Source organism: Pipistrellus kuhlii, unplaced genomic scaffold, assembly GCF_014108245.1.
Source record: "Pipistrellus kuhlii isolate mPipKuh1 unplaced genomic scaffold, mPipKuh1.p scaffold_m20_p_13, whole genome shotgun sequence".
Classification (NCBI taxonomy): Eukaryota; Metazoa; Chordata; class Mammalia; order Chiroptera; family Vespertilionidae; genus Pipistrellus; species Pipistrellus kuhlii.
Window position 1 is genome coordinate 21,833,714 of NW_023425438.1, and position 22,407 is coordinate 21,856,120.

Below are 22,407 nucleotides of genomic sequence, written 5' to 3' on the forward strand. Positions count from 1 at the left end.
CTTGGTGAGTTCTGCTCAGATGAGTGCCTCACCTTCCAATTCCTGTGAGTGTTGAATGTCTTCAAGAAGGTAAATCCGAGGGGCTCGCATCCACCTGGAGGTTGCTTGCACTGAGAAATTGGAGAACACATAAACCACCTGCCCCCTTTAGAATGCCTCCTTTAGCCCCCAGGTGAGGAAATCAAGGCCCTGACAGATACAGTGACTTAATTGCGGTTACACAGTGAGTTTGTGTTAAAACTAACACCCAATCCCAGGATTCTGACCACTCCCCTCTATGCAGGTGGTTTAAGAATAACTACCTGCTTTGTGTTTCTTTCATTCATGGGCATCTTTCTCTTTTCCTCAAACCCAGTAAATATTCTTCTTAAAGGGATGACAGGGTGAGAGAAAGAACCAAGAGGAAAAATTGAATGGCTTCAAGAAGGCAAAACACATGTAACCTGGAGGGTAGCTTTCATTCTCTGTGTGATCTGTTTATTTGTTGCTGTGTTTATTGGCACTTAAGTCCTGAAATCTGGCTGCCACTGCAGTGAAGAATACATTTTTCCCCCCAGCCCAAAAGGCCTTGGAGATGGAATTAAGAGCCTTCAAAGGGAGAGTAGGCTACCTAAAATATGGGAGAATTTGTTCTGCTTTTTATTGCTGCTCGCCATTTTGAGAAAATCCTATTTGGTACAGTCCCTACGTACACTAACCCAATAAGAAGTGAATGTTTGCGTTAATGAAGGAGTTTTCTCTTTTCAAAGGAAACCTCCCTCAGTGCTGTAAACTTTCCCAATACTTTTAAATGTTTATGTATCAATTACCACTTGTCAGCGTGGCTTGGGAACAGGAAGCCTAGCTCTAAAGCATAAATGTTAGGTGCTGCTGTCAATTAAATATTAGTCAGAAATGATAGAAGGTTTCCCTGAAGAAGAATGATGTCAGCAGAGAAAACAGGCTTTTGTTTGTAAAAATTCCACTCATGAGTACTTTGGAAACAACACCTTATATCAATAGAAGAGAGCAATGAGAATTCTTGGATTGCTTGTGTTCATCTCAGTGCCCCACTCTGAAAGATTCCACATTACTGTCTGGGAACTGTGATGCAGAAATAAAATGGGAGCCAGTATGGAGAGTTTTCTGGCTTCTAAGCAGAGGGTATCCCGCTAGATGTGATCTGAGGCTGCTGCCCATAGCCCGACTGAGGCCTTCACACACGATATTGTCAGGTACATACATTTTCTCCAGGTCCCCAAATCCAGAAAATGCTCCTTTTGGGATGACTCGAAGCTTGGTGAGGACAAACCTCCTGAAATGAGAATGGACATAAAAATATGACAGCCGATCCATTCATAAATAAGTGCCTAATGCATTATTATCAGCTAACAGCAAACCAGCTAAGTCTTTGCCATTTAATGATGGTTGAAATTGCTTTTACATGGTCTCTCTTCATTTTCACCACAAAGCAGTGAAGCAGTGAGGCAGCCAGGCACCATTTTGTATAAAAGGAAACAGGTTTAGGAGGTTAAAAATGTTGCCCAGGGTCACACAGCTCATGGTAGAGCCGAATATGAACCTTGCTTGTCACCATTTTGCCTACTGTAGCCCTTCCTCTACTCCAACCCTGAATACCTCTTCCCTTTTTTTGTCATTTGTAGCTGACCTTTCAAAGAGACAATGAACCCAATAGTAGAAGGCATATTTTAAGAATGTTCATTGCCTGTACCTGTATTAAGTGTTTAAAATATATATTGATTTTTCACAGAGAGGAAGGGAGAGGAATAGAGAGCTAGAAACATCGATGAGAGAGAAACACCGACCAGCCTCCTGCTGCACACCCACTACTGGGATCTTCCAGTCTGCAGGCTGAAGCTCTATCCACTGAGCCAAACCGGCTTTGGCAAGTATTTAAAACTTACTATAATTATATCCTTTCTGAAGATGAAGAGTCTTGATTTCCATTTCCTGACAGGCTATAAACTAGGTAACTTGAAGATATTTCCACTAAAAATAGCATAGATTTCTTATATAACATATAAAAAATATTTTTCTAAATACATTGCTGAGCTTGCAAGAATATATGAGGAACCTTCAGGGGTCCAACTGAAAACCCGAGTAATGAATGCAAACCAGAATACTAAGAGGGTAAACTGAGCCAAAGTGTGGGGAAAGGCAGTTTTCCTGGACTTTTTAGCCAAAGGATTTGTGTTTTGATGGAAAACTAGTACATAAGATGAAACATGAAAGAGAGATGCAAAGATCCTTTTCTTCCCTCTGTGCATTCTCTCTCTTATGCATTTTAGAAAGAAAGGTACAGAAAATGGGTGTCAATTTTCAATGAAATATAATCTGAAAATATTTTATAATTTATAAAAGACATAAATCCTCAGACTCAGAAATCTCAACAAAGCTGGATAAGAACAAAAATAACTCTACTGCCAAATATCAATTAGTTAAAACTGTAGACAATAAAAATATTTTAAGTGCAAACAGAGAGGAAAAAATATATTATCATCAAATTAAAAATTAGAAAACTTGTAAACATATCTTCAGAATTATTAGAGAAAATAAAAAATTGCCAATTTAGAGTACTATATCACAAAACGTTTATTTTCAAATGTGATGCTAAAGACACATTTAGACAAATTTAATTATCCACTAACCACAGAGTTTTAGCAAAAGAATTCCTTTATTAATATCTGTAAGAAAATTTAATTCAGTGGGGAAGAACAAAAAGCAAGAAGGAATGCTGAACAAAGAAATTAGTGCTCCTTATTGAATAGGTGGGTTTTCATAATCATTGGAAAGCTTACCCACTTAATAAGAAATACTAACAGGATATTGACTAAGAACTAAGTCACAAACAAATTGATATCAAACAAATCATTTTCTTTGGCAATGATGCAATTAAATCACTTTGAAATCAACAAGGAAATATAATTAACTCCACTCCATCCCAAAACATGCATACCCAACAGGAAAGCCTAAACCCAAACAAAATAAACATCCTTTTAAATGATATGGGTCAAAGAAGAAATTACAATAAAAATTAGGAATTATTTGGAATTTAATTAAAATATAACATATAAAACTTATGGGTTGTAGCTAGTTACTTATAGATAAGTTAGAAGTTTTATTATACCAGAAAAAGTAAAAAGATGGAAAACTAATGAGCTACACTTCCAGCATAGGAAACTAGTGAAAGAATAGCAGAATCCTGGAAACAGAAAATTATAAATCCAATATTTATTTATTCTATTTGTGGCCAGAACTTAAGGGGGTAACTCAAAAGCAGTTTAACAAGAAAATTTATGAAATGAGGAACTGTGATAAAAATGTTTTGAGAAGATAAACACTCAGCTAAAATTAATTTGATACATAGAGTTTAAGTTCCATCTATACTAAATGTAGTATTTCACAATTATAAGGTTAAGTTTCTATATAAATTTATTGCTAAGAAGGGTAAAAATAACTTTCTTGTAATATTGAAAAATATATTACAATAGTTTCAAGAATTGTTGATTTAGAAATCTAACACTAAAAATGATTGTTATAGAAAGGTAACATTATTTGAATGTTTCTTAAAGAAAACTGTTTATAACTTAAAGTTGCAAAACCAACCTATCATGCCAGGCTTTAACCAGAAACTTTTTGGTAATTAATTTGTTATGTTTTTATTGATTTAACTGTAATTAATTAAAATAAAATGTGTGTGCAAATTTCTTTTAAATAGGGAGCATTAGTAAAGGCAAAAGGAAAAGGAACTTTATTCTTAGTGAATTTTCATTTTAGAAATAAAGTAAATGAGTCTAACAGATTAACTTAAAGCACAGTGCAAAGTTTAAGTACTCCTTGAGAGAATAAATCTAAAGAAAGTGGAGAGGAAAAATAATCAAGATAAAAATAGAAATTAATTAAAAACAATGAAACAATAAAATCAAAAGCTAATTATTTAGAAAGATTAATAGACTAAAAATATGTTAACTTTAAGCAAGAAAATAAAAACAATAAAACAATGAAAAACATGAAAGGTGGCATTTAACCACCAGTATATTGGGTTTTAAATGAGAGAAAACTAAGAATAATTTTATAACATTAGGTTTGAAAAGTCAGACAATATGGGTAATTTTTTTAGAAATACATATTTAACCAAAAGTGACTCAAGAAGATTAGAAAAATTTAATAGATCTATAAACATTAACAAATTGGATTGGTAGCTTAAAAGTTACCCATCATAAAACAAGGTCAGCATCATCTGATTTAAAAAATAAATTATATCTCTTTAAAATAATAGAAAATCTCAATTTGATACAAACTATTCCAGAGACTAGTAAAGAGAATACTCTCCAGCCCATTTTATGTGGCTGGTGTAACATTAGTAACAAAGCCAGACAGGCAATAAAATAATGAAAAGATTTAAGTCAATCTCACTTATTACTGCAAATAGAGTAATCTGAAATAATATAGTGCCAATATATATCCAATAGAATGTAAACAAATAATACATCATTATCAGTTTGGGTTTGTTTGAGAATTCAAGGGTTGTTAAATATCAGAAAACTTAAAGAAAATTTCCACATAGCAGGAATTAAGAGAGAAAAGCCACATTATTTTCTCAAGAGTCATAGAAAATGTATTTGATAAAAACAAAAACCCATTTATGATAAAAAACACACACACAACTTTTGACAAACAAGGAAAAGGGGGAATATTCTTAATATGTTAAAGAATTAAGTCTATCAACCATTAAGTCTATCAATGGTAAAATATTAGACATATTCCATTAAAATTAGGAATGAGGCAAGGATTTCTGCCATTACATATTTCTTTAATCTTGTACTATTCAATAGATATCTTGTCTACACAGTAAGAGAAGAAAAATATATGTCAGGATTTTTTATTTTAAAACTGCCATTACTTATAGATAACATGATTGCCTATACAACAAAGACACTTTATTCTTAAAATAATCAGATTATTATTAGAACTAATAAGAAAGTCTAGTAAGGTATCTGGCTTTATAATTAGTACACAAAATAATTTGCATTCTTTTAATATTTTAAAATATATAAATTACAATGACCACAAAACTTATACAATAAGACATTAAGAAAACAAGACAGCAATTTATGAAGCAAGCATAATCAAATATTTAATTTAAAGGCATTAAGAAAAGCCCTGAACAAACAAAAATAGCACATTCTAAATGGGAAGTCTCAATATTGTGAAGATATCTATTTTAATCAACATTAACACATAAATTACATGCAAGACCATCTAATGCACAATATTGTTTGTGTTTTGATATGTTTGCATAGAAATTGATTGACTGATGAATATTTATATGGAAAAATAGCCAAACCAATTTTGAAGTAGTAAAACAAGATCAGGGAAATTATAGGAAAGGCAATATGATTTTTATGAAGTTACAGTGATTAAAATGCTGTGGTATTGACAGAGATTAAGAAATAGATTAATGGAAGAGAATTAAGAACACAAAAATACAGTAGACTATAAAAATAGGAAATGACAAATGGCCAGGTAGTATTAGAAATCAATGGAGAAAAATATGGGATACTATTGTTTATCCTAGTGGAAAAATAACAAAAAATCCTTCCTTATTATCATACTAAAAAATCTCACTTCTAGGTTTACGAAAGATCTAAATTGGAAAAAGCAAAACATTAAAACTTTTAAATAAAATACAATATTCTGTTTAGAAGACTTTCTTTAAAAAGACACAAAAAACCACAGACCAAAATTGGAAAGAAAATTTCTAATACACTTGACTATATTTAACTTAAATTTTCTGTAAATCAAAGATACATGAAGTAATTGATAAGATGAGATATAGACTTGGGAAAGACATTTACAACACATACAACTAAAAAAGTGTTAGCAATCTGACCTTTATAACGTAACAACAAAAATATACATGCAACCCAGTAGAAAATTGGCAAAAGATGTGATCAATGAGTTTACATAAGAGAAAATGCAAATGTCCAATAAACACATGAAAAAATGTTCAAATTCACTAGTAACTGGAGAATATAAATTTAAACATTAATTAGATACCATTACATGCCATCTCACTGGCAAACATTAAAAGGAAAACTTCAGAATAACAATACTGCAGATGTAGTGGAATAATGGGACATTTTCTATACTCTTGATGGAAGGGTAAACTGCTACAAGTACTCTGAATAGCTGGTTGGCAATCCTATATAATAAAGAGCTAATATGCAAATGGTCATCACACCCTCATGCCATCATATAATAATAGCTCAGCCATTCAACATTGGGGAGAGAGGAATGGGGACCAGCCAGGCACAAATGAGCTCACAAGACAAGAATGGGGACTGCTAATTTCAGCCTGTCTTCCACTTCCTACCACATGGGTTTGGGCTGAAACCAGCAGTCTGACATCCCCCGAGAGGTCCTGGATTGTGAGAGGGCATAGGCCAGGCTGAGGGATCCCACCAGTGCATGAATCTGTGCACTGGGCCTCTAGATTTTTATAAAGGTTAACAACCTGCCATATAAAATTGTATATTGTTTTGCACGAGTCATCTTTTTATCCTGTATTTTTGATGTTTTGATATCTTGTGACTTTGTGACTTTGGAGGAACTCCTCCTCTCAGGACTAATTCCTAGAGTTGGCTCACAATTGGCCTGTGAGTGTGCCTTTCATCTGCAAAACAGCCAATCTGAACTCTGTGTGCCCCACCGCCTACCTTCTAGAGCCCTTACTCTCTGGGCCATTATTCCTCTGTCCCAATCACTCCTACTGGAGAGTCCATACACCCCATAGTCTGCTGAAATTATTCATACTAGCCAATTCTAAACTTGTTTGCCCTCTCTTTTCTATTCATTTAAATGGAAGCCAAAATAGTGACTCTTGCCACATTTTCCTGTGGCTCCCTCTGCTTCCTGACTGACTCTGGTGTTTCCCCGTGTACCCTTCCTTGGTGTGGCATGCACTCTTCTCTTAGGATCTGTGAGTGTGACAAACTATCTTTCAATGGCATTAGCCTTCTGATCTGTTGGCCTCACTGTGACTGCATAATAATAATAAAACTTATATATTAAAACGTGTAGTAATGCATATCTATTTATGGAAAGGAAAATTCTGAGATTGATCAACACCAAAATTATCATAGTGCTCACCTCTGTGCCAGGAGGAAAAAGAGAGGTAAACAACCACATCTATAGTATTTTCTACTTTTTATTATATACTATATACTTTGTGCTTGAAATATTTCATAATTAATTACTCAAGATTGAAATTCTCACCAGGCCATATCCCAAGCATCACTTATTTATTTGTTTTTTTTATTGTTTTATTTTTTTATTTTATTTTATTTTTTTAATATATTTTATTGATTTTGTACAGAGAGGAAGGGATAGAGATAGAGAGTTAGAAACATCGATGAGAGAGAGTCATCGATCAGTTGCCTCTTGCACACCCCCCACTGAGGATTTGCCCGCAACCAAGGTACATGCCCTTGACTGGAATCGAACCCGGGTCCCTTCAGTCCCCAAGCCGACGCTCTATCCATTGAGCCAAACCGGTCCCGGCTATTTGTGTTTTTTTTTAAACTTAGAGAGAGAGAGAGATTTAGAAGTGGCATCATACCCTTCTTGTCAGATGGCACCTTTATTCCACTCTGCAAGGTGGAATAAAGTGCCTGGGTGATTTCTGTAAATAAATTTACAACTTATCAAGCCCCATTGTGAAAATAAATGTTTTCTTTACTATTGCAAGTTACTTAATATCTCTTCCCTGATAAATGAGGTGGGTGGGATTTACTGTTTTCTTTCCTGAAATTGGGAAACTTCAGGATCCCGTGAATATGTCTTTTAGAAGAGTCTATTCACCCTTGGCCAAATTCAATTTCCCTTTTGGCTGAAAGGAGAATAGTTTTTAAAATCTCATAAAAAGCTTCTGGCCATCTGGAAAACAGCCAATATTCTTTTTGAGAAAGCTGCCTTTTTATGATGGCCCAAGTGTAAATGACACTGGGCTCTGTGGTCTTTGAATTTCACACAAGTTTAAAAATTAGAGTGAGAACAGCTTGGCAAAAGATATGCGAAAAAGAAATTGATCATCTTCCTGACCTCAAAATGCCAAGAGTTTTTGTGCTTCACACTTTTAGGTCAAACTCATCCTAATCAACTTCCTGAAAATGTGTGTATGAAAACTATGGTATACAAATGGGTGGATTGAACTAAATAAGTAAATCATCCAGGAAAAAAAAAAGATTTTAAATAACTTGATTTGGCTATTTACCATGACCCAGCAGATGACTACCCTACAGTCAAAATCATTTGGACATCCAATTGTTTGCATTTTTCTTGTTGTTATACATGGGTCTTGAAGACTGTGGGGCAGGGAATAGCAGGAAAGAGGTACCAAGGTAGGAAGAGGTGACTCCTATATACAATTTGACTTGAAATTTTACTTAAAAACAGAAGTTTTCCACATTTTGGCCCGAGCCTTAACTGTTTAGAACAATTGAATAGATTCAGGTGTGCCTCACCTGAATGTGGGTTCAGTTAGCATTAGCCCTTAACACACAGGATGTACACACAAATGCCAAGGATGCATTGGTGGTTGCGAAGTCTCTCTTGAGGGACAGACGTGTCCATGTTCTTTGTCTCCCCTCTTCCGTGGTCTGGAATGGGCCCTTGTCCCTCACCATAAGCCAAATGTGGGAGGTATTAGTAGAACAAATTAAAGGGGAGATATAGAGGCTGAAACAGGACAAGGTTGACCTCCAAAGGTCAGAAGTGGCCAGCTGCTTTGGGAGAGAGCTGGTTGTCCATAGACAAGGGTGTGGGTTTCCCATGAGCCAAATCTGGACCCTGCAGAAGAGAGTTGGACGGCTTAGCCTGAGGGGAATGGACTTATTTTGATAATGAACTGACCCCAAAGAGACCTTGCAGGGAGTGGACTGCTGGAAGCCCGGGGCAGGGGAATCAATCTCTGGGAAGTACAGGTAGAGGTCTCCAGTGTGAGGAATCCCAAGGAGCCCATGTGCCACACCAGAGGGTCCTGAAGGCAGAGGGCCACTGTATCAGCAGCATTAGCTCCAGTGCCTTTAGCTCTAGGCTCCCTCCTTTCTGTGCCCGACCCAGGTGAGGCCAGAGTCAGCAGCAATGGGGGAAGGAGATGGAATAAGAACGAGAGAAGAAATTGTTCCTTACCAGTTGTAGATTTCTGAGTCTGAAGCAGGCCCAAGCAGTGCAATAGGGCAGTTTTAAATCAGATGAAAGTGGACATTTAATAATAACAGTGGCCTTTCATTACATTTATGAGTCTGGAACAGTTATGCCTGCCCCATAGTTCATCCGGGTTGGGGGATAATGCGTCAACAGAGCAGGTTTGCCTGGCAGTGGTAGTAAAGCAAGTGATTTTCTGTTTGTACCCTACTAAATTCATCTTGATCAATGTGTTATGATTTCTGAGTTGGTGGAAACCTTCCCCAAGTCGTCCATTGTAATGCTTTGTCTCTGAGAAAAAAAGTATTATGAACATCATGGGAGAGTGAATGGAAGGAAAGGCATGGAAAACATTCATATGCTTATTTTCTCCCCTGTTATTTAGTTCTTATTACATGGGCTGATGAGGGATTTAAGACAGGGAGGGTAATTTGGCTTTACCTTTTGGCACCGTTTAGGATTGCCAGAAACATCTGCCAGTCAGGAGCTCAGCCACATGAATTGTCTACTTGATACTGAAATGACTGGAGAGGGGTGGTCCAGTTGTGTAGATGTTGTTTTCATTAGAGCACATACTCAGCTAAATTTTTGGGTAATCTGTACTATGTAGACACTGGAGCAAACTACTGTGTCAATTTATAATGCCAGGATGTTTCATTTAGGAGAGAAACTCATGAGTCAGGCACTACTCAGAGCCCAGCTGCAATGACACCTCACTGTGCCCTGAGCCTCCATGACCCCCTCCACAACCTTCCCAGAGTGGCAATTCCTCACTTTTATCATCTTCCAGGGAACAGGGCTTTCTAATAGGTGTTTTGAATCTGCTTTCCTTTTATTTCCATTTATGTTCCCCTTATCTCAATATCTGTACTGGGCTGATGAAAGCAATGTAGGCACTACTGCTAACTGTATATCACTGCTGACTTTATCTCTTTCTTTGTGTAACCTTTATATCAAGGTTGTGGAGACTTTCATTCCCGACTCCCCTGTTCCTTGTTTGCATTGAGTGGTTCTCTCTACACCACATTTTTATCACTTGTTCACATTCGTTTTATCACCTGTTCATGCTCATCTTCTTACCTGAACCTGATACCTGATTTATAACCCATTTATATAAAAGCTCAGCATGAAGAAGCAACACAGTGAAGAGGAAAGATCACTAGGGTAAAAAAATTAGAAATCTGGGCTCTGATAACTAGGTATGTAAGTGATTGAGAAAAGTCAAGCCCCATCAGTGGAGTGAAGAGGTTGGGCCAGATGATCTCTAAGTTCCTATCAGATAAACTTTACAATGTGTTATATGGTAGAATCCTCTTCAAGTGCACTCCCATTTCAGTCATATTCTTTTTAAAGCAAAAGCAGTAAGTTTATGTTAAGTGCTCAATACAGAATGAAACCCACCTGAAGGGATTATTGAATAATGTTAGCCCTTCTTTTCTCTAGTAAAGGTCAAAACCACTTAAGCCTACCCTTTCCTTCCCATCCCTCTGCCACCACCTAGGCCGGATCTCATTCCCTCGTCTGCAGGCTTGGCTATGACTTACTAACAGATCCTCCTCTTCTGATCTCTATTGTCCAGTCTGTCTCATATACCATGATCAGAGTGCTCCTCCTAGCACTGCTTGCCTTGACACTCTCCTACTCAAAAGTAAGACAAGGCAAAAAAAAAAAAAAAAAAAAAAAAAAAAAAAGCCGTAAATATGCCTCTTCCATTGATCATCATTGCCTTTAGAAGTCTTAACTCATTTGTCTTCCCTTTGAGGCACCCCATAATCTATCAACACTTCCTTTTCAGTGAAATGATCTATTACTTCCTGTGTATAAATTCAAACTAGCCAAGCCATAACCATTAAATAATTGGCTTGTATTAGTATGTACTAAAATTCTACAAGTCTATGTACTATCTTCTTAGTATATGGAATCTATTTATATAAAACCCTAATATGCAAATCGACTGAACAGCAAAACAACCCTTGGAATGACTGCTTGCTTTGACATGCACTGACCACCAGGGGTCAGACACTCAGTGCAGGAGCTGTCTCCAGATCACAGGCCCCAATCTGAGGTGGGGGGGGGGGGGGAGGAGGAGGGCAGCACTAGGCCAGCCAAGGCTGTGCAAGCTGGGGACCCCAATTGTCCCACTGGTCACCCCACAGAGGGAGGTGACCGACTTGGGCAGTGGGGTGCAGGGCCAGCAAGCGAGAGGCACCAGGCCAAGCCAAATCTCCTTCATATAAAAAATAAAATAAACTAACAAACATAAAGAAGCAGACTCAAAAGATACAGAGAACAGACTGACAGCTGTCAGGGGAGGAGGTAGGGGGCTGCATGAAAAAGGTGAAGGGATTAAACAAAACAGAAACCAAAATCTCCATAGACAGACAACAGTATGGTGATTACAGAGCAAAAGGGGGTGGGGAGGTAACGAGAGTGTAGGGGGGATGGATGGTGATGGAAGGAGGGCTGCCCTTACTCTGTCAGAGTGAATAAACAGGATTCCACTTTAATGATTCACCAGGGTCTCAGACAGCATCTGATAAAATGGCAAACATATTTTGCCTCTGAAGCAGTTCTTTTGGTCCCCTCAATTAATGTCAACCTGATTTCACTGTGATTTTTATTGACAACATTTAGCTCAAGATGCAATAATAAAAGGCGACTGTCACATAAAGGTCAGTTTAGAGCTGCTTTTGCTAAGATCTGAGAGGATTAACCAGAGATACACTTCCTTCTGGAATCTATGGGCTCTGGCTGACTATGACAATCACCAAAAATGAAACACAGGAACACCAAGGAAAAGCTGATCACTGCTCCAGGCACCAAAGATAAATTTAAGTATTTCGTAATGCACTTAAAACTAATGTCCGTTTTCTGTTTAGAAGCTCCACTCGTTTAATCAGAAAGCATATGCCTTGAATAATTATCTTTTACTGACTGTGTAAAATGCAAATGTTGAATGTTCAAATGAACCCTGTTAGAGACAAGAACAAATGCATAGAACTATTTAAAATAAATTCAGAGAAAAGGGAACAGGACGGTGCTCAGAATGCAACCCTATATCTAAATTCACTCCCAAGATAATAAGTATGTTAAATATTATGGGGTTTTGAAGGATGAATTATTTAATCTTCAAGGCAATAACCTGATAATATCTATACCTAATCTTTAAGAGCAACATGTATTTTGACAGAGGGAAAAATCCCTAAAAAATTTTTATTTCTTCTGTGGGGATGAAAAGAAAGCATTATTCAGGATTGTGTGCTTTATCCTAATAAGAACTAGACTAGATTTCACCAGAAATCAAGATAAATACCTATGCTTTGTATCAAAAGAACATAAAATAAAATTAAGCTCACATTATGCTTCTCTAGATACTAACTTTTAACCTAGAACAGATTCTGAATAAATAGTTCATGTTATAATAGAAACAAAACAGTTGTCTATAATATTTAGTTGGTAGAAATAAATAGAATGGTAAATAGAAATGGTAAATAGAAATACAGGGATCCTTCATTACAGATGCTGACATTTATAAGTGATAATCTCTAGAGTAACAGTATGTGGCAAAGCAACAGCTTTGCAGGAGTGACAGAATAGCATTGATACCTTGCATTTAACAGAGGAAATGCCTCCAATTTCCAGAACATGGGGATACATTTCATGTTACAGAATAAAATCTGTATCTTGACTTTTGACATTTCCTGTTTTGAAAACACCTATTGGTCTAAGCAATAGATGCTCATCTTAAATGGGGCTTTTACACTAATTTTAGACTAAAACGTGGTGGTGAGGAGCTGAGTCGCAGGGGTTGGGTACAGATTTGCACAGTCTTGGCCAGGCTTTTCTAGCTCTGAACTATGCAAAACATACAGATTCTAGCTAGTAAGGGCACTGGTCACTGGACTGGGGCTTCACCTTAGCTAAGAGGAAGAAAAAGTGGGGGAAATGAACTAACATTTATTGAAGACCTGTTATGTACAGTTATAGTTCAAAGTTGCTTATTACTCAATCTCACTTTTAGTTCTTAACTGCAGTGTAACAAAGTAAGTATGTCTTTTAGAACTAACATAAAGCCCTAACTAGTTTGGCTCAGTGGATAAAGCATCGGCCTGCGGACTCAAGGGTCCCAGATTCGATTCCAGTCAAGGGCCTGTACCTTGGTTGCGGGCACATCCTTAATAGGAGGTGTGCAGAAGGCAGCTGATCTATGTTTCTAACTCTCTATCCCTCACTCTCCCTTCCTGTCTGTAAAAAATCAATACAATATATTAAAAAAAAAAAAGAACTAACATACAATGTGTGTATACAGCTCTATGAGTCATAGATTCATGTAATCCCTACCACCACAATTGGAATACAGAACAGTGTCATCACCATAAAATTCCCTGTGGTTCAATGTTGAAATCACACTGACCCGCCCACTTTTAAGCCCTGGTAACCACTGACTTGTGTTCTGTTGCCGTAATTCTGCCTTTCCAAAATATTATATAAATGGTATTATGCAAAATATAACTTTTGAGACTGGCTTTTTTTTTCCCCCCAGTCAGTACAGTTCACTTGAGATTTATCTATTTTGTTGTGTAGGCCAATAGCTTGTTCTTTCCTGTTGCTGAGTAGTACTTTATTGTATAGAATACACTACTGTTACTCATTCATTCACCCATAGTAAGACATTTGAACTGTTTTCATTTTGAGGTAATTTTGAATAGGGCTAGAATAAAAATTGATACGCAGGTTTTTGTGTGAATGTGTGTTTTCATTTTTTTTAAGGATAAGTAGTGAAATTAGAGAGTCATAAGTATTTGCCAATTGTTTTCCAGAGCAGCTTTACCATTTTGCATTCTCATTAACTGTATATGAAAATTCAAGTGCACTGCATCCTTGTCAGCACTTGGAAGTATCAGTTTTGTTTTTTGTTGTTTTTGGCTATCCTAATAGGTGTACAGTTTTATCACATTGAGGTTTTAATTATCTTCTTAATGTCTACTGATGTTGAGCATATCTTCATGTGCTTATTTGTCATTCTTCTATCTTCTTTGGTGAAGTGTCTAAGTCTTTACCCTTGCTTTCTTTCTGTTGAATTCGGAGAGCTCTGGATACATATCTTTCGTAGATATGTAGCTTAAAAACATTTTCTCCCAATTTGTAGTTTGTCTTTACTCTCTTAACAGTATTTTACACAGAGCAAAGTTTTTAATTTTGATAAAGTCCAATTTATCAATTGTTTCTTTCATGGATAATGCTGTTAATGCCATTTCTAAAAACACTGCCTAACTCCAGGTTATAGAAATTTTCTCCAGTGATTTCTTCTAATAATTTTATGTTGCACATTTAGATTTATGATCCATATTGGATTTGGGTTAATTTTTTAAAAATAAAAGTGTGAGGTTTAGGTCAAGGTTCTTTCTCTCTCTCTCTTTCATTTTTGCATATGTGCCAACACTATTTGTTTAAAGGTTATTATTTTCCATTGAGTTGCTTTTGCACTTTGGTAAAAAATCAGTTAGCCATAGTTGTGTGGATCTATTTCTGGACTCTTTATTCTATTTCATTAATCTATGTATCTTTTTGCCAATGCCATATTTTCTTGATCACTATAGCTGTATAGTAAATCTTAAAACTGGTTAATGTAAATTCTCTGATTTTGTTCTTTTACAAACTTATTTTGGTTATTTTAATTTCTTTGCCTTTTCATGTAAATGTCAGAACAAGCTAGTCTAATCTGTAACTACAAAAAAAATCCTGCTGGGATTTTGATTGGAATTATGTTAATTTATAGAACAATTTGGGGAGAATTGACATTTTAAATATTACATTTTCCAATTATAAATACAATATAGTATATCTCACCATTTATTTAAGACTTCTCCTGATTTCTTTCATCAGCATTTGTAACTTAAAGGATATAAATTTTGTATGTATTTTATGGATTTATACCTAAGTATTTTAAAACTTTTTGAGCCATTGCAAACAGTATTGGATTTTATTTCTGCTTTCTCATTGTTCAGTGTTAATTTGAAGTAAAAATAATTTTTACTTGTTGATCTTGCATCCTGACAAGCTGATCTTAAAATTCATATAGCAAAAACTAGATATGGACGAAAGAAGAAAGCTGTGGACTAATATCCCTCATGCATAGACATAAAAATCTTTAATAACACACTACAAATCAAACCCAGCAACATATAATAAGAAATACATACAATGAGCAAGTGGTGTTTATCCCAATAATGCAAGACTGCTTTAATATTTTATATTAAAATAATGCAGTCCTGGCTAGTGTGACTCAGTTGGTTGAGTGTTGTCCTATGCAGCAAATGGTAGCTAATTTGGTTCCTGATCAGGGTCCAGATTTCAGGTTCATTCCCTGGTAGGGGGCAAAAGGGCTTGCAAGAGGCAGTCCATCCATGTTTTGCTCTCACATCTCTCTCTCCATCAATCTTAAAAAATCTTTGTAAATAAAATTAAAAAAAATTAAACAATATTATCCAAAGACTAATTAAAAGACTAAAGATGAAAAATAAGATTATATTAATGAATGTAGAAAACATTAAGGAGGCTTCTTGACAGATAATTTGTCCCCTAATATTCCCCTCTTGCTACTCCCATGAAACATTTATAGTCCTATATAATAAAAGGCTAATCTGCAAATTGACCAAAAGGCAGAACACGGGGTCGCTATGATGTGTACTGACCACCAGGGGACAGACACTCAACACAGGAGCTGCCCCTTGGAGGTCAGTGCACTCCCATAGGGGGAGCACCACTCAGTCAGAAGCTAGGCTAATGGCTGGTGAGCACATCGAGGGTGCTAAGCACCTCTTGGGGGAGGTTTGACTGCCAGCATAGTCCTCTCCTTAAGCCAGCAGTCAGACATCCTCTGAGAGGTCCCAGAGTGCAAAAGGGCACAGGCCAGGCTGAGGGGACCCCCCCTTCACCCCTCGTGTATGAATGTTGTACACCAAGCCTCTAGTGTTAAAATAAAATGAGACTAGGCTTGATGATCTCTTTAACAGAAAAAACACACAAAACAGTTAAGCCACATAAGTGAAACTTAATCTAGCACATTTCATGAATGTAAAAGAAACTTAATTTAGGTTATGTCTTGTAAGTGCTTCTGATAATCATAAGTGAAATTGAAGTCACCTTCTGAAAATGATATAAGATAATCAGTTTTAACCAATCCCTTGCTATCTGGAAACCCTCATTGTAATAACTAATCATTGTAAAGGTTAAACAGCATCCTCATTTTCACTTTATAAGCCATCCTGTAGCGTTCTCCCTCTGAGAGTCATGCCATTCTCAGGTTTGAATTATCCTTGTGTGTGAACAGTTTGTTTCTTGCTTAATAAAATATTAATATCAATAAGGCTGACTGAGTTTTCTTTTGACAATAGAAAAGGTCATTATGTAGCAAACCCTCACATGGAGGAAGATTAAAGTAGATTTAATCTTTGCAAAATGCTGACCTGGACCCCAGTGACCCCTCAGAGAAAAAGGGGTGGTCCTTGAAGCTGGCAAATTGCTTTTTACCAGCATCCCAGAAGGCTGATCAGACTAACAGGCACACCTTGACCTTCTGGTCAGCTGTTGCCATTTCCCTGCAGTTCAGACAGAGGCTTGCTTTGTATTGAGTAGGAACCGGTGGTGTTACGGAGAGGCCCCTGGAGTCAGAATTCTTTGTGAAGGAGGGTAAGGGTAGAAACATGGCGGTGCTTTTGTTTGGCCAGAGTTTATAATGATTCACCATGGAAAGTTGCTCTGAGAGCCATTCTGCTTCCATCCTCTTTCATATCCATCAAGATTTTTCTGTTACATAGAAGAAAAAGGAATGTTGAGAAAGAGGAATGTTTCTGTTCTTTGCATTCTAGTCAATTTGTAACTTTGATAGAAGCAAGTTGATTTACAGAGTTAATAAGGGAAAATGGTTTTTAGAAAGATATATTTTGTTCCCGAGGACCTGTGGGATGGTATGATAAGAGACTGGAGGAGGCCATGAATGTGAAAACTTAGTTGCTTTGCATAGGTCTTTCTTTTTGGAAGGAATAGGGCAGACAGAGAAGGGTACAGTCACCTCACCCACCCAGGCAATCTAGCTGGTCCAGCCCTGCTTGGCCCTGAGAGGCCTGAAGCTCCTCCGGGTATGTGGCAGGGGGAGCGAGGAAGATGGAGGAGATAGGAGAACAGATCTCCAAAACTACTTGGGGCATGTGGAGGGTGAAAAGGATTTGTCAGTGGAGACTCCAGAAGAAAAGTTCAGTGAATCCAGGTAACAAATAGAAATATTTGTTTTGAGTAAAAAAAATTAATAGATACTAAGACTTTGGGGGAAAGGGTCCAAGCCATCAATCCTGGACAGGGTAATTGCAGGAGATGAAGATTTGGGGCCAGTCATATTTGATGCTTCTCAAACATAACACACTGCTTAAAGATTGAGTGTAGTTTAACAAAGGTAATTTGGTTTATCTGAATATTCGGAATGGTCTTAAAGAGAAAAAAAAAAGTCAGCCTGCACTGAAAGAGCAAGGGTAATTTCCTTGGTGGTGGTGGTGGTGGTGTGGTGTATGTGTGTATGGGGTCAGCGATGGGGGTGAGCTTGAGGGGAGTGCTGTTGGTATTTATATGTCTCAATTGTGTTGTGTTGGTAAACTCCCTCCTTAGGTTTACCCACTACCCCAGTTACTCCTGAGACTCGATGCCCTCTTTTCTAAGTTCAGTGAAAGGGCTATGGTCCCAAGAAAGCTTACTTAAGGTCACTTCATGCATTAGAAGGCCAAATACCTCCCCTTCTGTGCTTAAAAGCAGACGTTGGCAATTACATTCCAAAAGTCAGGAAGCTGAGAAGAAAAAGTAAGTGGAAAATATTTAAATGAGAAAAACAATTGAAGTTTCTGCTTCCTCAGAAAGATCAGGCTCTGCAAAGTAACTCTCATCAACGTGCCTGTTGGTTCTCACTCCCCAAATGTCCCATCTCAATCTCAACACTGATACATTTAGTCTTTCAGAACAAAGCACCTCTGTCTTTGTAAGCTGTCCTCCCTTGCCATCCAGCTGGGAGCTGTAGGACTCAAGGTCACTAGTCAGATAAACAAAGTTCTACTAGGAGATGCGTCTGGATGTACTGACCTTGATTTACATTGTGGGGCTGGTAGGATCTTCCAAGTGGAAATGAGAGTTGAATGGTGTCTTAGAAGAGGTTTGTGGCAAGCTGAGGATAACCCCTCCTTCTGTCATTCAGAAAAACTAGACCTTACCTCAAAAGTGAACTAAATTACCTTAAGCAAATCAGTTAATCCACCCAGACCTCCGTTTTCTCTTCTGTAAAGTACATATGAACAATAATTGATCTATCTATGATTATACAAGAGAAACTTGATTGACAATGGTTAATCAAAAAATTCTTAACAATCACTGTCTTTTATTGGAAATGTACTAAGTGGCAAGAATAATATGGGGGTCGTGGGACTTTATATACCTACTTTGTAGTTCTCTTAATAACCCCACACAGCAAAAATAGCTATCCACTGTTGAAATTGGGGTTGAGAGAGGCTAGGTGACTTTCCCAAATTTATACAATTATTCAGCAGAAGAGATGAGTTTCAGAAAAGCATTTCTGAATACAAAAATGGAGGCCTTTCTTTTCTCTCATGGCTTTGAAACACATACTTAAATATGTGTTGAGTACATATTCCTCACTTGGACACATCAGTACATATCAATATTTGAGTGTTTTTATCTTCCAACTCTCACATACCTTTTGTCTCCTCAGCCCTTGCTTTGGTCTATATGTGTCAACCAAACCTAGCTTAGAATGTTGGTATCTTGAGATCTAGTTATAAAGTAGGCAGAGGGCCTGAGAGGCTCATTAAGTGTTGACTATGTCCCATCTAGAATTCTATGCCAAGAATTTATCATATAACAGCTGAGCATGGAAGGTTTCAGAAATGAAAGCAAAACAGAGTGAGGCATAGTGCAGAGTAGTTTGGGTGTGCTTTTGAGAACATTGAGAGTAGGCTGGAATGGAAGGGCAAGTTGTGTTCTGAAGGTGAAGGTTACTGTGATGAGGGGATATACTCCAGAGACAGTTAAAAGGGTCAAAAGTTTAGATAGCTAACTATATATGGAGCATTGAAGGGTCATTCATACATCCATTCCATAAATATTTATAACCTAATATGTGCCAGGAGTGGAACAAATGGATAGTTAGAAAAGTTGGGAAATGGAGGGGAAATAGGGCAACTGTAGTTTTGGGTATGAGAGCTGGTCAAATAAAGAGAAAACTACCTGCCATGGAAAGCATCCTGCTCCAGTCACAACCTGGTACAGCTCAATGTCACTTCGAAGCAGCCTTCTGTAATCCCTCAGAAATTGCTTTCTCTCCACACGAAGGGAATATGGAAAGCAACTCTGCCACATTAGGAAAATGAAATTTCAAGTTAGGAAAAGGATATGATATCCTATATAATTCTATGTAATAAAAGCCTAATATGCAAATCAACTGAACTGCAGAATGACCAGTGGAATGATGGTCGCTATGACACGCACTGACCACCAGGGGGACAGATGCTAAATACAGGAGCTGCCTTCAGGACCCTCAGCCAAGGAAGGTGCAACAGTCCCCTACCCCCTTTGATTGCCCTGCTGGTCACCCCCCTGAGGGAAGTGATGAGTGGCAGTGGCAGGGTGATTGAGGAAGTGGGGGTGGCCAGTGAGCGGGCAGGACCAGCAAGTGGGCAGCTCCATCTTGGCCAAGACAGGTACCAGTACACCCCTTCCTGTCCCCCAATCACCCTGCTGTTCACCCAATAGATCAGCCCTGATCACCTGCTAGGCCTAGGAACTCTACACATGCATGACTTTCATACACCGGGCCTCTAGTCCTTCAATAAAGAACATTAAAATTTTTCTACTTCTTCTAGGAAATTAAGACAAGGCTGTTTAGGTGGGGCCAGAGTTGAGGAGTAAGAAAAAGAAACAGTCTAGGGGAGCAGGGCTATTGAGGTGGCTGGCCCAGGAGAAGTGCCAGAGGTCAGAACAAGCAGAGGCCAGGAAGGTACATTTGGGAGCAAGATTTGGGTGCTGATGGTTTGCATACTGAGTCATTCAAGACTTCAGATTTACATGTGGTCTGCACCCTTTATATTTAATATATCATTGCCCAGTAATAATAGCCAACAGTAACTTAATGCTCACTCCCTGCCAAGCATGGTTCTATGTACTTTACCTTTACAACTCAGCTTATTCTTTCAATAACTGTAGTGTAGGAACAGTTTCCATCCTCATTTCACAGGTGAGAAAACTGAGGCACAGAGCAGATATATTTCCGGAAGTGACAGACTCAAGATTTGAACATAAGCCATCAGGCCCTAATGCTGATTCTTACCACTTAATATATTGTCTCTGCTCATTAAATTCCTCCAATAGAACTCTTCTGTGAAGAGTACTTGTCTTGTAAATCATTTATTTCTAGGTAGATATATGACTTTCACTAATATTCCATAAAAGTAAATTAGCTGACACAATTCAAGAAAAATGGAATGGGCAGAGGTTCAATATATAGTTAATTTTTAGTTGATTGCAACTTTGGCACCGTCATTAGGTTTTAAGCCTCTTATGGAGGGGGTTCTATTTTCTCTGTCATCCTTATAACAAGTGGTATAGAACTTTGCATAGAGCAGGTGATCACAAATGCCTATCGGTCAATCCCACCCCCTCACTTGTAACAAATTCGTACAGTTTCCAACCATACTAAGTTCTGTCTGAGTTGCTTCTTGTGCTACCCTCCCACCGTGTGGACATTTGGGCTGGAGATTGCTGTCCAGCCAGAGACAACTTTTCCAGCCCCCTTGCACCATGGTGGGCTTTTGGAATTCTGGCTATGGAATCAGTAGACTAGCTACCCAGCCAGGGACTTGGCTGGAAGGAGATACAAATTTTTTTCATGTACGCCTTTGTGATTTATCAAGGTTGCTTACCATAGCACTTAGCTTTAGGAACACACAATGATTATGGATACACAGTGATTCCTTTAAATAAATAATAAAAAAGAGGGGGGTGGGAGTCCTGAGTTTTGCTTCACACATGCCTTTGGCTATGTAACTTGACTATGGGCAGACCCCCTCTGGGACGTGTCTTTGTCCTAATTCGTTGTCGCCAACTTGTCCTCATTGAACCATCAGGATGCTCGGGAGAGCCCATGTTCTGAATGTAGGAGAGATGGTAGCCCCAGAACCGTCTCTGACAGACACAGGGCCATTGTATAACCAACTGTCATTTCCTTCCTTCCCAGTGCCTGCTCTGCCTCCTATTCTTTATCGGCTGGTCCTGTGAGGAAAATTGGTGAGGGCACCTTTTGTTTTAATCCACTGTCCATTCTTCTTCTCAGGTGTTTTTGCCTTTGGTCTTTGAATGCAGACCGATCATAGTTTCTGCTGAAAGAATAATCATCAGCGTGCAGCTCAGCAGGTTACTCTGTTTCTCTGGTCAGCTGGGGAAAGTATTATTAGACGATTTATTTTCTCTCTGAGGGGAAAGAGACAGTGATTTGTCCCTCTGTTCAGGTCTCAAAAGAAGGTGAAACTATCATTTTCTGGTGGCTTTTGTGTCTGAGCACCCCGACAGTGGTGGAGGCAGCTGTCATTGCCCAGGATGGTGGGTTTATTGATTGGGATCATGTGTGAGGAGGCCTCTCCCACAGACACACTGCAGCTGCTGCTCTCCTGGCCTCCCCGGCAGGTGCCCATAAGGAGCTTTCACAGGGGGCGCCAGGAAGCACCACAGGAGAGTTGGCAGGCAAATCCTCATATTCCTTTTGCACTCCTGCTGAGCTCTGCTTCTGCAATGCATCTATTTTTTTCTACTTTGTAATTATTTTTTACACTGGAACAGTGTAAAATGTCCTCTTTACAAAATGATTCCACATGGATCAGCCCATGGGATTCTCCCAACATCTTGGTGAAACAAGTGGGGGCAGGCAACTTCCCCCCTAAACTATAGAAGAGAAAACCGAGGAAAGACAATTTACTCAAGAATACGCAGCTTCCAAGGGACAGGGTAGCAACTAGAACATTCTTTTCACCTAAAATGTCACTTCCCAGGGGAAGCAAGATTAAGACCTTGGTTATGTGTGTGAGCTTCTTGTAATTAGAGTCCTCAAGTTCAGCAAAGAGAAAAATCCCATTCTCATAATTATATTTCTGC

The 22,407-nt window shown here is 38.1% G+C and overlaps 1 protein-coding gene across 2 annotated transcripts in view; it reads right to left on the minus strand.

The window, feature by feature from the left end:
- FSHR (follicle stimulating hormone receptor) overlaps positions 1-22,407 on the minus strand; it is a 120,026-nt gene that overhangs the window by 64,542 nt on the left and 33,077 nt on the right. For both annotated transcript variants that reach the window (XM_036435268.1, XM_036435267.1), the window contains exon 2: positions 1,223-1,294. In XM_036435268.1, the coding sequence (XP_036291161.1) occupies positions 1,223-1,294 (72 nt within the window). The remainder of the gene's footprint in view (positions 1-1,222; positions 1,295-22,407) is intronic.